Here is a 17,578-nt window from a genome sequence, read left to right as displayed (position 1 = left end):
AATACGTATTAACATTATTTCTTGCACGGAACAGAGCTTTTGTTGGGGAGTGATTGTGGCATAAAAGCAAGAGCAAGTATTGATAGCTTCTTTTTATTTTATTTTTAAATAGCAAGATTTACTTAAATGCCCTTTGAGTTAAAGTGGTTGCATCTAAATTATAGATTTAGACACCCCAAAAAATTTGTTGTATAATATTAAAATGAGAAAATAGTCTATAATTAATATTATTGTAAAATATTTTACATTTTTATGTAACTACAAATAATTATGTAGGATAATAATTACATTAACTATATACTAATGATATCGGTAGACAATATAAAAAGTTTTTATACAAATATAATAGTCATTAAACTCTATTAAAAAGCTCCTTTTTAAATTAAAAGTTAGAGTATATTAACAAAACTCTCTTGCTTAAGCTAAAACTACTTAAACTTCCCAGCATAACCTCAAATATTATATCTCTCTCATTTATGATAAGTGTGTAAGATATTTAAGAATTACAGAGTTAAGGGTATAATTGAAAAAACAATAGTTAATATTGTTGTTTTGAACTTCTAACGATAAATAAGAACATGAAAAAGAAAAGAAATTAAGAATAATAATTAAAGTTCCATACCATCTTCAGTGAAGAGATTTTATTGAGGATTTATATGTGAAACCTTTAAGTTACAAGGCTAATCTTATCATTGCGCCAAGGTTTGCCATTGCAAATAACAGACTACAGTAAATGGACAAAATTTGTTACCATTTAAAATGTTTTACCTGAAAAGGTTGGAAGGAGTTCATACCGGTCTCGTACGTATATTTAGGTGGCAAATGGAAGTTATCATGAAATACATACTATATAATCACTTACATTTTCCGAATAAGAGATCGATTTACTTTAATTGTGAAGATTTGCGATGAAGAATTTTTTTTCCAACCATAATGTTAGAACATTTACTTGAGTTTGTTGACACTATTAGTTAAATTGGTTGATTAGTTACACCTGCATTTGTACTGTATTAATTTCTAGTGATTATTAGTTACTAGTAGTACGTAAGTCATGCTTCTGTATAATCGCCTTTTCTCATTTCTATATATCTCTAGCTTTTTGCCTCGTATTTCAACACATACATAGAATGCCTTACTCCATGTTTTCACTGTACATGATATATTAATCTAGAGCTACATCTTTCCTAGGGGAACCCAATTGCTGTTAGTTTTGATTTGGTACTTCTATATTAATCTATAGGTTGCTTCAATCACAACTTATGAGAAAAAAGTTATATAACCTAAATGCTTGTGTGTAGGTACCAAGGTTTTAAAAAAGGTCAGTGGACACAATTTCCGCTGCAAGATCAAAGTTTTTGTAGTCTTTGTGACCACAGCGCGATTGCAATTATAGTTATTTTAGTTGTATGTATTGTAATTATCCGCAATATTAAAGAATATAATGAAATCACAATCGTAATTTAAAACTTTGGTAAGTACTACCCGTATGGTAATTTTTAGAGAGAAGGACCTTTTAGTTTTAAGAGAGCTGACTGCAGTACAACTTGTCACTTTTTTTTTTATCACCAAAAGTTGTTCTTCTCATTTCTGTATTTCATTTATTAATCCTTCATTTATATTTCACCCTTCCATAAGCAACTTCGTATGATTGCATCGATTATATATATGGGGTATCTACAAACACTATATATATAAGCTAATTAAAGTAGCTGCATATATGGAAACTCTCTTTTGGCAAGTCACTAGATTATCATATTATAAAAGTCATTGGTATAGCTCCCCAGGATGCTTCAAATCACAATTAATGTTATTCCCCATGACTTATTTGCATATACTAAACTTCTTTTCTTTGAACAACTACATTTTAATTTGCATGTTGCGTTTGCAAGCTTTATAAACATAACCATTTAGAAAAAGGCAATGAAGCAAAATAGCATATGCTTGAGTTATGCTATGAGTTGATTCCTCTTGGTTCATCAATAGTCTCTTTATTCTTCCTTTTTTCTCTTCGTTGCAAAGGGGAATCAGTTAATGATGAGTATTTATTCAATGTTCTTTAATTTCCTTCTCTCTGGAATCCCTTTTCTGATCTTGAGATTTGGTGAGAGAAAAGCCACCGAGGCAAAATCACGGAGAAGCTTCATAGATGCATAAAAAGATATGCTTGTAATATTTTCTATGTTCACTTTAATTAACGACGAGTCGGTTCATCAAAAAGAAAAACGACTAGTCAACAGGAAAAGAAAAAAAGACCTATATTCGACCCACCATCAAGATTGAAGGGGTCTCCTCACCAAAATTAATATGAGGGAAGAAGGAAAAAACAGAAAGAAAACTAAGAACACGAAAAATATATGAAAAAACAACGCAAAAATCTATAAAAGAAAATTATTAAATTTTCACAACAATATAGAGTTATAAACACATAATAACATCACCAATTATGGTTTAAATATTATAACATCTTTAACGGTTAATTTTTAACGACTCATATTCTATGATATTTCATAAGATGACACTTCATTCAAGTATTTTGTTGATCAAAATCTCTCACCCACTTATCAGAATAGGTAATCTTTTAGATAAGATTATATATCTTATAATTATTTCAAATTAAACGTAAGTTAATTATAAATTTTTTATGTAATAAACTATCAAAAAATAAATATATATTATTGGTATAAATAATATTAATTAATTTCTTTAAGTCATTTGTAGAATCTCATATACAGGCAACCTCCCTCATAACATTTATTCTTGTCTTTAATTAACTTAATACTATTTTTAAGTTGAAATACCTTAACACGTGATTAAGTGATGTATCTGTGTCAACATATATAATTCAAAGTCTTAGTGAGCCAATTTTTTTTCTTACAATGTAAAACACTAGTGAATCTAGTTGAACTAGGTTCAGACACGTGTTGCAACTTATTTTGATGAGTCAACAAAAATATTTGAGTTTGTTTAATTTGCTTGATGAACAAATAATTATATTCGAATATAATTTATTTTACTTTTTCCTAATTTTTAAAGGTTTATATAAGAAATAGCGAAAAGCGAATTTCTTTATTTTCATTATTCCGTGTCCGGATTTTTAAAATATGAAATAAAAATAATGTGTTTTTTAATTATCTTTTAAAATATAAATAATTAAAAAGAAATAATTTTTCTGTTTTAAGTATTATTCTTTTTTTTACACAGGTTAAACAAAACTAATAAATAAATTAAGCAAAGTTGTAATTTTATAAAATTAAACTTATTATTAATACTATATTGAAAAGTTAAACTGATACTTAATAAAAATATTGATAGAAAAAATAATTAATATTATATTAAAAAGTTAAAATAATATTTATTTTAAGATGTATTATTTTTCCTTACATGATATATACTTAGTATAAAATGGAGAAAGTACATCATAGAAGACTAAAAATAATGCTGATAAAAAAAAAAAAAATAGAAGACTAGAAACATCGTCATAGGTCGCTTCCCTAGCTAGGTCTCTGGGGTAACTTCAATCTTTCATGTTTCTGAGCTAATGACGCCAAAGCGGATCGGGCATGAAATATACCTATGGAAACATTTTGACATTCAAGTAATTTGGCAAAGCTCAACAAAGGATGCACAATTAGAGTGAATTCTGTACCTTCAACACATGGGGGAAGTTCTCTTTATATAGTATAGGGGCAAATGTCCTCCATGGATCAACGATTCTTGAAATCTAGGAATAATTAATGAATGGCAAAAGAGCATGATAATCACATGATATTTTAAGTAATAATTTGCAACTCGAGAAAAGTTAGTAAGATTCTTTCTAAGATATATTTTTATTAATTAAAATTTATTAAAAAATTACAATTAGAGTAACTTTTTAATTTAATGAACTTCCACATTATGATTTTCTAATTTCTAATAAAGTTTAACTTATACTATTGTACCTGAGTTTGAAAGTTTTTTTACTATCACTCCTCTTTCCATGTCATTGAAATCTTGATAACTATAATGATTTTTCTATGCAAATCAAGTGTGGGCTCAAAAGATAATTTAAGAAATATTACTTGATCGACTTTCGAACGAAATATTTTATTAATGCAAAACACTTTATTTTATAATATAATGTAGTATTTTGCATCAGTACAAAATAATTCTTTGAAAAATCGATTAAGTAATTTGTCTTTAACTTCTAGATGTCCTAAAAAAAACAAAATATTTCTATCAAACTATGAATTAATTCTTTTCGAATGAATTCAGCTCACATACACATTACCTTTTTCAATATATAGTTGCATGGCATCATTCATTGCATGCAGGCAAAGGAGACAAATGTGTAAATCAAACACTCACAGGGCAGCTCTCCTTTGGCAAGTTGATTACTATATAAGACATATTTTGGTAGCTCTAAATTAATCCAAAGTAATCACCATTACCTGCCAAAAGAGACATGCCCTATGAATGATTTGCTTACTTACTAATGAACACAAGTCCCTCTCAGGCTCTCACTCATTGCCTTGCTCCCTATAAACTGTGTCTACACCTTTGCTACTTTAAATTGTCAAGTAGTGATTGACACCCCCTACAAACTATATAGGCACAACATTTAAGGGTAGCCATAGACACATTGGCATCTACTCGAGGGTTATGCTTTGGATATACTCGTCCAGCTAAAATCTGTTTACTTTCCCTTTTATTTTATTTATATTTTAAAATGTTGGCATATGCTTGAAGTTCCTATAAGATGTCATAGTCTTGAATTATTTTTCCAATAAACTTAAGATTCTTCCTAATTTTAAAAGTCAGCTAATAGCTTTTGAAAGAATCCTGATATGCTCCATTACTTGAAGTTGTTGAGTGACCACAACCAATGTCCTAAGGTCGGTCACACCTACAGGCACAGCATGCCCTAAGGTCCCTTTCTTTCCAACTCTTTTGTGCGTTTGGAAAATTCTTATTTGCCTTACCTCTTTTGATTTGACTCACAATTATATTTCTTGAAAAAAAATTATTTTTAGTCTTTATATTTTAATAGAAACGTGTGTTTTGTCCCTAACGAGGACTGAAACCACATCATCACTTTTATTAAATATAGAAGTAAAAACACATTTGTATTTTAGTTATTAAAATTAACATTTTGAAATATTTTAAAGAAACAAAACATATTTAATATTTGTGTGTGTGTGTGTGTGAAATTTTACACCAGTGAATATTAACATTTTATATCCTCTTCAAAAAAATAATTAACATTGTATATAATTAATATATATATATATATATATATATGAAAATAAAAAACGATTGGATTGTGTTCTGGACCAACATTCAAGAGGCCTAGAAACCGCAACAATGCATTGACCCAATCGACTAATAGCTTGACGATGCATCAAGGCAACACACACATCCAAAGCAAAGAATTGAAACCCAAAAATATCCAATAATGATATCCTTCGTGCACACGTAAAAGAGACACACCACCATGAGAGTTCTGAAGCTCAACATAGAGCCAAGAGTATAAGGTAATTTAATTTTCACTCTCCAATTTGATCACCTCTCAATTCTCTGTGTACTACTTGATTGAGTGCTAAAGTCTTTAGTGACTACTACTCAAAGGTAGGGTGGTGCAAAAAAATAGGTTGGGTCTGAACCAAACTACTAGTTTACACTCAACCAATTTGAAAAAAATGAATTGCACTAATTTAAAAAAGTTATAATTTGAACCGAATTGCTTCTTTTAAAGAGGTTCGGTTCACTTATAACCAAACCTGTGTTTTCTAACAGTGATTCTTCCGCATTCAATGTTTCTCGCGTCAAAGGCATCTTAAGAAGTTATTTTACTGTTCACACAAAATTATAAATAGGTGTTTATGGGTATGAGTCATTGGCCAAACTGATTTGAATAATTTGGGTCTAATTAATATAAAAGTATGACTGAGGACATATATGTCGATAATTGTGTAGAAACCAATGATATTATAATTTGATGAGGGGCCAAATTATAATTATCAAATGTGGGGTAACAAATGACAGCTACCAATATAAGGGGTTATGGTCTTCCCATTAGTAGAGAGCAACGAAAAACAGGGTGCAAACGCTTCTGCATACAATTTTTTGATTAACCTTTCATCATCATTCCATTATGGCTAATCCATACATTTCTGCGTACAATTTTTCATCATGATTTTGAGTATGAGAACACAAAGTGATTCTTGAATCCCTATATTTAAAGTTAAATCCCAATATTTGGTACCAGAGTCACTCATGCTTGATTCATATATGATGTTTGAAGAACATACACACATTAGGTAAAATGTTTTGAGGAAACAAAACAAGATTAGCACATTACCGAGGAATGATCAATGATATAAAGCATTTGGTATAAATTTAAATGCATCATTTATGTGTTCAACGTGCGGTTAAAATCATTGATACCAAATATAGGGAATGATCAATGATATAAAGCATTTGGTATAGACAATCATTTATGTGATTAATGATATAAAGCATTTAGTATAAATTTAAATGATCAATAATTGTGTGCTAAAATGAAATTAGGCTGATTGGTTGAATCTCTATATTTGGAATTAAATCCCAGCAATTACAAGTAGTCAACAAATTAATAATAAGAAAATAAAATGATAACATTAAATTAAAACCTAGAAAAATTTCAATTCCTAGTCATCGAACAGGTTTTAATCGGACGATGACACCAGGGTAAACATCATCGGGGTCTTCAACGTGCGGGTTCCACAACCATATATGGGGATCCCTACACTTCTCAGCAATGCTGTACAAGGTTTCCCCTTGTCTGACCTCATAGAATTCCTTACATGGTTCTTCCAAAGTGTGTTTCTCTACATCAATAGCGGGAGAAGAACACTCTTCCATGTTGGGTATCAATCGTAACGCTAACATTATTAAAAGGAACCATGACACTGGTTCAAGCCCACGCATCCTTGCCTTCTTGATTCTTGTTGACTTTGCTATTGTTGAAAAAACAGAAAAGAAATCAAGAAACAACAAGAATTAAAGATATTCCAAAGAATAGGATTAAGCGATGCATTTTTAATGATATGTTGTTTGATTGATAATTAATTACCTTGCGTCTTTACGTCGAAGTCTTTTTTGGAGGAAAGGGATTGTAATTGTAATTTAAGGGCCATGTAATTCAGAATCGTTTACAGCTACAAACTCACTTTACCCTTAATTTGGAACTTGATCAAGAAACTTGTGTGGGAAAGGTATATATAGACTATAGAGTGAGTTTGATTTGGCGGTAAAATTCTGATATAATTCTAATAATTTGAAATTTTTGGCGGTTTTCATCTCTTGCATCTATTTTATGTATAGTTTTTTTTTAGATAACAGTTAACACTTATAGTTACATGTAGATCGATATTGTTGTAACTGAATTCTTATAATTACCCTAAAAGATGGTGTCCAAGATATGCCAAATCTTATTTTTGTTTTAAATTATCATTAGTAATCAATATAATTAAAGATTTAAAAGGAATAGAATTGTAAATAATAAAAAAATACATGTGTCAGTATATGAGAGGTTTTGAAAAACAATATTGATAAACATAATATAATAAAAAAATATACGTATGTTAGTATGTTAGGGTACACTAATACACGTGAATTCCCCAGTAGTTCACGCAACTATATTTCTTTTGTAATCATGTTCATTTCAGCTATTAATTGAACCCTTACCCGACATCTCATCTTTTAATGATTTGACACACATGTACATAATGTACACATCAATATATATCTGGTTATAATTATAATTTGAAATAAAACAATGACAAGATTTACATTTATCATCAAGAACTAGCTTTGTCGCTCAAAAAACCTTTCTCTAATAATTTTGCCAAAAATCTGAACGATTATGATACTTGCAAACGGATCATTGTAAATAAACCAAAGATATATGGCTAATTTTGACGGTTTAATTTGAAGATCAATTGAGAAATGGCCCCAAATAAATTACATGAAAAAAGTCAGCTTAAGACATTAGACATTGATGCATAATGCACACAGGTTTAGTGAAAGGGTTTAATCTCAAGCCTCTAAGTTCAAATGTTGGTCGTAGGCTAAGGCAAATAAATTGACAGCCCTAGAACGTAATAAGAATTGTTGATGCTGCTGTGAAAAGAAAAAAAGAAAAAAGAATTGTTGATGCTTTGACTAAACTTCTAATTTCTTCCTCATTCAATATCTTCCTTTCCAAGTTAGGTCTTTGTGGAATCTCTAAAATCCAACATGATAATTAAATTGTAGTTAGTTATCCTCTGTGGTATTAATTATTTTAATTCGTCTCATATGGCTAATTATATTATATATGCATGCAATCAGTATCATAAGTTTTTTTTTGACAGGACTATCATAATTTATTTATGTATACTTTGATTTGTATCATTTAAGCAGTTTTTCATCTTAATTCAATAACAACAATTTTCGCCTCAGTTTTGCTCTTTGAATTAAGATAAAAGTCATTTCAAGTTACAGATGGCCCACATCAATAGTAAATAGTTAAAAAAAATGTATAGGAGCTAATGCATGCCATTGTGATATCATAGATTTCTTTTAATAATTTCAAAACTTATCATAATCATGGGTCTAATTAGAAACAAATATACAATAGTAATTCTTTTTAAAAATTGGGCACACCTTAGTTGTTTCATATGCAATAAAACATTAATAAATTATTGAATTGAAAGGTATTGAAATCGATCTTTTTACTATTTCTAATCTTGTAAATGAAAAAAATAATTAAAAGAAAAAAAGTTCCACTAAAAAGATTAGTAAATTTTTTTGACATAAATTAATCATAAATAACACTAATAAATATTATTTCATACTAATAACAACATTAAAAAAATATACAAGACAATATTGGCCATCCATTCAACAACGTCTGAATTCGTTTTTTTTTTTTAACTTAGCATTTGTGAGGGCCAAGTGGGCCACAGAAGCTGTGTTGGTAAATTACTAAATTCTAGTGACAATGGGCCACTATCAGATGAATGACATATTTGGTCTGACACTAAAGTTAAACTGAGTTAGTAACTCTGGGTTATATATAGTATTTGATACACATTTGACCCACACAATCTTTCATTTTCAATTAGATTATTTTCTTAAAAATGAGATTTAAAAAATAAAAAAAAATATTCAATTTATAAGCATATATATTTAAAACTAATTATTATAAAAAATATAAATAATTTTATATTCAATTATCACCTACCAACATAGAAAATTTGTATCCTTAAAATAACACAAATTAACATTCTTTTCTTTCGTACTTAAAAAGTATTTTTATCCTCTCATATTAAAACTTTTTATTTTCATTTTTTTTTATAAAAGACAAGCATTCCTCGTCAAATATTCAAATAGCATCAAACTTGGGGCCTGGGGCTATAAGTTTAGATTCCACGAAAAAGTGTTGAAGAAGAGAACGGTTAACCCACGTCTTTCTTTTGCAACGTTCGAACATTGATCGGAATCAGATTAATGTGACGCTTCGAATAAGTGGTTGCACTTTGATATTTGTTTTCTTCTTTTTTCCGTAGAGATTCTAACAAGAAATTATACACTTCGTTTTCTTTCATTTTGTCGCTCAAATTAACCGAGCCGTATTAGATATATAGTATTTTTAATATTTGGTGAAAATGTTTTGATTCGTTAAAATAATAGTATTAGTCTTTATAAAAATTTAATCTATTTTTAATTCTTATATTTACCAAAAGTCTTATAAGAATTAAAAACACGTTTTTTTTATTAAAATATAAAGAGTATAACATATTAATTTTTTTTTATAGAAAGTTAAACTATACGTTTTATCATCTAACTATTACCATTTTGCAAACCATCAAAGATTATTTTTTTGCACATTTCATTATTATATTTTTCAATTTTTTTGTGCACTTCACCTATCACTTGAATGCAAAACAAAGTACTGACTTGTCCCCAAAAAATAAGTCATTTTGTCACTAATTTTACTTATGAAAAGTGTTTTCATGATGGTAAAATAATAAAAAATTAAAATAAACATGATGACAAAATGAGAGGTATTTGTCCCTTGGTTTGGTTAAATTTTTAATAAAAAAATCACTTAAATCAAGCTTATAAAATATATGTAATTCAATTTGATTCGATATTCATTTAAAATAAGATTTGAATCAATCTAAACCAATACTTTTGGTTTAATTCGGTTTAGTTTTCATAATTTTTACTAAAATATTTTCATCAAAATTTATATATTTTCTTTTCATCTTTTAAATTAATTCACATTAAAAAATTACTAATAACAATCTATTAAATTTATTAATATATTAAACCTTCTACAATCAAAATCTATCAATTTTTCATATTTTAAACCAAATTTATCTTTAAAAATTTATTCGAAAAAAGAAAGTGATATACATTATATAAGTTTCATATAAATAAAATTACAAAACACAATAAAATTCAAGTGATATACATATAACATAAATGTTAATATAAGTGTTAATATAAGTGTTGCATTGAGTTCAATTTCAAAAATATAAATCGTAAACTGAACCAAATCGATCTATTTGAAAAAAATTATCTAAACAAATCCCAAAAAAAATGGATTTGGTTCGATTTTGATTTTTTTGGACAATTTTTTATTTTTGTTTCGAATCGATTTGGATTTAAATATTTCTAAATAAAATACCTAAAATCTTGGGTTATGAAATTGACGAAATAATAATGATTAAATGATAAAATATATAATTAAGTCAATATTTCAGCAAGAATAAAATTATATTTTATCCATTTGCCTCTTTATTATTTTTTATATTTCTGTTTTACTTTTGTAGTTCTCAAATTCAAAAGATTCGGAAAAGTATATTACTACACGAGCTCCAACCAAAAAGTCACAGCCATCCATGATGGTCATTCAAACTCAAGTTCCTTCTTATTGCCGCCTCTTCCTTTTTCTTATCGTCTTCTATCCAAATCCTTTTTCTTCTTATTTTACCCTTTTTTTTCAGATGAAGCAATTAAACGTTCCAAATGCTTATTCTTCTATACGGCAAGAACATATTTCCAATAGAAAATATCAACATGAAAGGATAAGTCTTTTTTCTAAATTTAAAACTTATTAATTGGTAATTAACCAGCAATATATAAATTAAGGTGTTAAAATAGTGCTGGACATGGATTACGTAATAAGAAGAATTGTAATTGGTCCTTAGTCCTTACACATAGTTGAGCTTTATAACCGTCCATTTTTAGAAAAACAAAAATATAAAAATGGTGATCAAGCAGTTGTAATAGTTTCACCTATACATCACCAGACATAATAATTTATATAATAAAGAATACCAGAAATGATATGTCGTGGCAAAAAATAATCGTAACTTAACTTTTTTTCATATGGTGACATATCAAAACCAGTTTAATTGGAACACGAAAGAAAGAGAAAGAGGGGAAGAGAGAGACCTTACCTTACCGAAAACCGAAACACGTACTATGCATCAATCAACCAAACAATAAAAAAACAGAACCGATAACAAATATTAATGAAGAAGAACAATAAGAGAATACCATGATCATGACTATAAGAGATATTCTTTTCATTTTATTTCTCTTGTGAAAATCAAACAGAAAGTGCTTATCACTATTACTTTCAACTTCTAAAAAATTGAAAAGAAAAAAAGAAAAATAAAACTCCATATTCTTCTCTTGTATGATTCACAACTATACCCTGGGTATATATATGTACCATAACCATATACATAATGAAATACACAAGAAAACAAAAAAGTGAAAAAGTGAAGAAGAAAAAAAAACAAAAACTAGGAGCTCTACCTCTTGAACAATTTCTTAGTATTGGTGTATGTGGGTGTGGGGGTGATTTTGATGACAAGGCCAGGGAAAACATCATCAGGGTCATGAATATGAGGGTTGCGTTCAACAATAAAAGGGTCACCACACTTGTCACTTATGGTGTGTAGGGTCTCCCCTTCTCCCACCACATATATCTCATCACACGGCCTTTCAAAGAGGTTGCTCCGCCCTCTCGCGGTGGCTTCATCCTCCTCCGGCACATGGTTCTCCCTTATGGACCCCAATAGTATTAGACACAATAGTGCCAAGGCACAACACCATGATGCTGAATCAGCTATGCTCTTTGTTGAGTACATGTTGTGTGAGAAAAGAAATGAAATGAGATGTATTTGTATTTGAAGAAACAAAGTGGGACTATATATAGAGAGTGATTCTTATGTAGGGATTTTTTGTACCATGGTATAAAAACTATAGAGTATTTCTTATGTGGGACATATATAGGACGTGAAAGAAGGGTGGTGGTTTTTCAAGTAATGTTTGGTGTATTCGTTGGGGGAAAGTTTGGATTCAACTACAGAGGGAGAAAGAACGAGGGATCTGCCAAAAGAAAATGATTTTTGCATTATGGATCGATATGATTTTTATTTTTTTTTTAATTTTGATTTTATTGTACTGTATATACTTTCACCAAATTTTTATTGACACTCATTTGATAAATTTAATAATAATAATATTATAAAATTCATTAAATGCTACTACGTACGTATGAATATTGGGCCGGGACGGGAGTGCAACATAACTAATCTTTTTAGCTTTTTGTACATAATTGATACTGTATTTAAATTCAATTTAATATATTTGAATCTTTTTTATACTAATTGACCCAATCCCTTTAAAGATTTTTACACTATCATTTAATTATGAGTTTTTGAATATCTTCTTTGAAAGTCATATTTAAAAGAATTTCTAATTAATTAATAATGTAAAAATTTTCAAATTGACAAAAGTTGAACACTTTATTATATTTACAGAGAAGGTGTACAACTACATATTCAAAAGGAGGCTCTTTTATTTATTTATGAATTTATTAAGCTTAGTATTAAAACGAATCTTTTGCTTAAAACATGTGAGAAGGGGATTATAGAGTCCGTCCCCCGTCATGTCATGCTGACGATGATTAATTTGATTGAATTGATAAATATATATTTTTATATAATTTCTGCTAAATGATCATGATTTTTCTACATGCTTGTGATATGATATCGATGTGGCTATATAAAATAGAACTCTCTTCTCCTAATTAATTTCCTTCTTTAATTTATTCAGATAAATTCTCTCATAATGGTTGAATATGTGTGCCTCTTTTTAAAAAAAAATGATAATACTAACAAACCCCAGATATCGTAGTCAAACGTTAATATGAAAGAAAAATATTGTTATAGAATGTAACATAATATAATTCACGTGTAAATAATACCTTCTACCGTTTGTATACTAGGTGATGCTACCTTCAACGACATCACTTTTGACATTTAGCATTTGATTTGAGCTCCACTTTGCCATAACCCGAATGGTCATTATCATCATAATTAATTCTTTTTAGTCTGCAAATTAGTGATGTGAAGAAACTTCGACCAGAAAAGGACTTTGGGTTTTTTTTTTTAAAAAAAAATGTAAATTATTAAACCTAAAATGATACAATAATAAACGGGACATACCCCGCCACTAAAGAAAATCAAAAGTCTCTCTAATACAAGAAAGTCTATATCAATGCTAATAACCTCTATTACATAAAATTGATAATCTTCACAAATCAGCTTATTCCAGCTAGATGCAGTATACTGTAATTATTATAGCACGTAATTTTCCTTGATTTTCCTTGAACACCTGATGTGGATATATCCCTGATTAAAGAGTCAGTAATATGCGGTAAAAAAGTGAAACGCCTGCAAAATAATTGGTGGTTTAATTAATAATTATTTACATAATAATATTATTTGTGGAGCATGTAAGGGAGGGCGTAATTCTAGGTTGGTTGAATTTTGGGTTGTGTAGAAAAAATAAAGGAAAGATGTTGAATTGTCTTTGGATACAAGAAAGTTAGTGTTTGATCCGTGGCAAGTCATTAAGTTTCCACCTGATAGGATACGTTAACCCTACTCTCTTGATGATCCGGTAGGTGCAAAAGTGGTTACACCAGATAATGATCATAATATTAGATTAATTAAGGAATTACTAGCGATAAATCATCTTTTCCTATCTTAAGTTTTCTCTTATTTTCTTTATCTTTTTGGTACAGAGTTTTCTCTTATTTTCTACGTTTGAGATTGTGTTTATTGAAAAACATTTTGGGCAAAAATTAAAACTCAACTTCTTAGTTAAGATTGATTACCACTTTAACCATATTGTTGAGCGAGAAAAATAAAATAAAATCTTTTCATTTCATATTTTTTTAGGTACAATATTTCCAACCTTACGGGGCATGTAGTCGATCGTGGCATGATGGGAAAATCAGTTGAGGTTCAAACTATAGCATTAATTATTGTACATATGTAAATAATATAACAGTGAGGTGGGTTATATGAATTATACAACATGATTTGACTGTTTAAAGACTAATCTGATAGACCACAAGATTCTTTTTAATTATGTCCATCTTGGTAAATGATTTTATCCAAAATCTATAGACACTAGAACGTTTATCTGGAAGGAATGGACGTCAAAACAAAACAACTTGTTGAGTGACTTCAATTAATTAGGATATTTAAACATGTATATGTGAAGAAGTTTTATCTGATTTCTTAGGGTGTGTTTATTTTACACAAATTATATATTTTGAGACACGTTGAACATGATTTTTGTAAGAGAGAGTTTTGACGTTTAACGTGGCTGAACACGTAAACAAACAGTCGTTCTTAACCATTTATGCTAATTTGCATTGACAATTTTGTTTTGAAAACAACACATGTTAAATCCTTCCATGGGGATTAACATATATATACACGTGAAAAGAAAAATTGGTAATTTATTTAGTGAAATCGTTCTCAATCGTAAGGTAACAATGAAGAAGAAAGATCCTCTAAAGTTTATTCAAAAACCGTTGATTCTAGTAAATACAAATTGTAAGGCCCTTTGAACAGGTCATATATATAAGATTAATAATGTTTCAGGCAGAAGAGTCCCACCCAATCCAAACAAAGAGGAGCCTTCACTATAATTTAATGGTATGAAAACAGAAATTAGAGACACAGAATCTCGATCCAAACAAATGGGTATGCCAACAATGGCATTGGCATAAGTGGGGTTGTAAGGAGGAAAAAGAGAAGAAATTGGGACATGCGAGTGATGTGTGCAATGCCATGTTTTGGTACTATATTATCACTCTTTTAGATATAAACTCTAAACTTTTGAGATAAAGTAGATGGCAGCAAATCAGAAAACATAGAACATAATAATAAATGCGTTAACATTCAACTCCAATGGTGATTTAATTCTGCTTTGAACTTTGATTCGACATTCGACAATCTATAAAATTTGTAGCATGATGCATATCACAGAGATAATAATAGAGTTAATAAAATAACTATCGTTTTGACATCAAAATTGATGAACCGGAAATGTAAATATTCCCACCATTTTAACTGGATAAAAATAAGGATGAAGTTGATATTTTTTTTTATTGAATTTAAAAATGCATGCTAAATTTTAATATGGGCTAAATGTGCCTAGTTACTATAAATATAATAATAAAATATTTTTATAGTAAAATGAAAAAACATGTTATTACGACAGCATAAAATAGTTTATTAAACAATTTAATTATAAATTATTATGTATGATAAATTAATTATTTTTTATAATAATTATCTTAAAAGTCATACTAACAATAATTTTTAATTTAATAATAATTATAAAGTTTTTATATGGGTAATGTATGACCATCAAAATTATTTAAAATTATTTCTTTTTTATCTTTCTTTTATTGAAACGTGTCAAATATGATTATTGTCTTTCACAGACATATTTTATTAAACAAGGAATCGAAACAAAACCATACTATTTTAAAAATAAAAAGTGGATAAAACCCATTTTGAGAGACTTAAAGACATATTTTTAATCCTTTAATAGTTTATTATTATTTTACATTTTAGGTGGCATTTGTGGATTTATCATATAACTTGAACCAACAAGTTGGAAAACTAGCCCTAGCCCTTAACCATTAGACCCTGGTTCAGATAATGTCACTATGGAGACAAACTAGCCCCTTAACCATTATTAGACCTTGGTCCAGATATTGTTGATATGTAGGCAAGTGTACAACCAAACTCAACCCCAATAAATCAACTAAACCAAGTAAACCCAAACTTGGGGGGAGGCAACAGTGATTTGATTGAGAAAGTCAGTCATTGATGGCAATGGCATGGGGAGTGAGAGACTAAGTTGGACATGTGGTGATGAAGTGGAATTGGGTGAGTGGCACTGTGGGGGCAAGTTTGACAAAGTCATAATAAGAACAGGTAATGAATGGAAATTTGGCACACAATTTAAATGCAATTGAAGGCAAGGCACATAGAGGTGGCTGGCGTTAAAGGGGTCATTTTCTATTCACATTGAATAAGAGCAGTGCACTATTTGGGATTTTTTGGGGGCTACCTTCAATGTTTTTGCCACTTTAACAGCGTTTGTTTTGTGGATTCGTTGGATCAATAAAAAGGGTGGCTGAAAGTTGAGTAGAAAGAAATGGTCTAGGTGGGTTGGACGTGACATAGGAAGGTGATAGCCCCAAAAAATGGAGTGTTATCACGGTAATCCATTATAGAGGGAAAAATAATGTACCACTTTTATGTAGATAGAAATTTTTTGAGATTTTAAGAAAAATTGATATGAATTTGTTTATATTCAAAAACAAACTTAACGCACCAAAAATAGAATTTCTTCAGCAAAATAAGCATGTATATATTGTAAAGAGGATAATGGGTACAAGGGTACCCAACCCTTAGAAAAAGACCAACACAACCACAATTCTGAAAGCCAACTATCCTTTGTATAAAAACTTATTGAAAGGGGGATTTTTTTTTTTTCTAAACACTTTCGTTTGCAATATTTTGAACTTGTTACCTTATGAAAGAAAAATGAAATTCCTTTTCACTTGGTTCTAGAAGTGTTGATTTAAAGAATTTTGATTATTATGATTTACAATTAGAATGATTAACTTTTAAATGATACAAAAAGAAATTTATGATAAAATGTGTTTTAAGTTTCTCAATTTTTTTTATCAAAAGTAATTTTAACCCCTAAACTTAAAAAATAATGATTTTGGTCTTCATATTTTAATAGTGTTAGAGTTTTGTCATTTTTATGGAACTTAAAATACTAAGATGAAAGATGAAATCCACAAATTAAAAAAATACGAGAACTAAAATCATCATTAAAACTAATTTTGACAAAAATTGAAAGATCTAAAACATATCTTACACAATTATATATTCATATTAAATCATATCAATTTTGACAAGGTCTCTCATCTAATTTCTTTAAAACTTGATATTCAGAAGTTTATTTTAATTTAGAGATTCAATTCATTTTATCTTCTGTTTTTTTTTTTCTATAAATACTAATGGAAAGTTTTATTGAAACAGAACCATAGTGATTTAATATTCATATTAAATTTATGAGTAATTTATATCATTTTACTCCCTCCAACATCTATTTTCATCTAATTAATTTTTATCAATATTCTAGCTTTTTGTTTTTTAGTTGTTCG

At 28.8% G+C, this 17,578-nt stretch overlaps 1 protein-coding gene and 1 non-coding gene across 2 annotated transcripts; both read right to left on the bottom strand.

Annotated features, from left to right (window-relative positions):
• Window positions 1–4,333: 4,333 nt before the first annotated feature.
• On the bottom strand, window positions 4,334–4,461 carry MIR399N (microRNA MIR399n). Its single transcript, NR_161731.1, has one exon. It is a non-coding gene; the product is annotated as a microRNA MIR399n (primary transcript).
• Window positions 4,462–11,831: 7,370 nt separating this feature from the next.
• On the bottom strand, window positions 11,832–12,170 carry LOC100789966 (uncharacterized). The gene has a single exon (XM_003549078.1). The coding sequence runs from the start codon at window positions 12,168–12,170 to the stop codon at window positions 11,832–11,834; it is 339 nt and encodes a 112-aa protein (XP_003549126.1).
• Between the last annotated feature and the right edge of the window lie 5,408 nt (window positions 12,171–17,578).

The sequence above is a fragment of the Glycine max genome, chromosome 16 (genome assembly GCF_000004515.6).
Source record: "Glycine max cultivar Williams 82 chromosome 16, Glycine_max_v4.0, whole genome shotgun sequence".
NCBI lineage: Eukaryota > Viridiplantae > Streptophyta > Magnoliopsida > Fabales > Fabaceae > Glycine > Glycine max.
Note: the sequence above shows the minus strand (reverse complement) of the source record. Positions and strands in the feature narration are given on the sequence as shown.

What these genes read in the sequence shown, in the direction of transcription:
- LOC100789966 (XM_003549078.1), bottom strand. Translation starts at nt 12,170, where the DNA reads ATGTACTCAACAAAGAGCATAGCTGATTCAGCATCATGGTGTTGTGCC.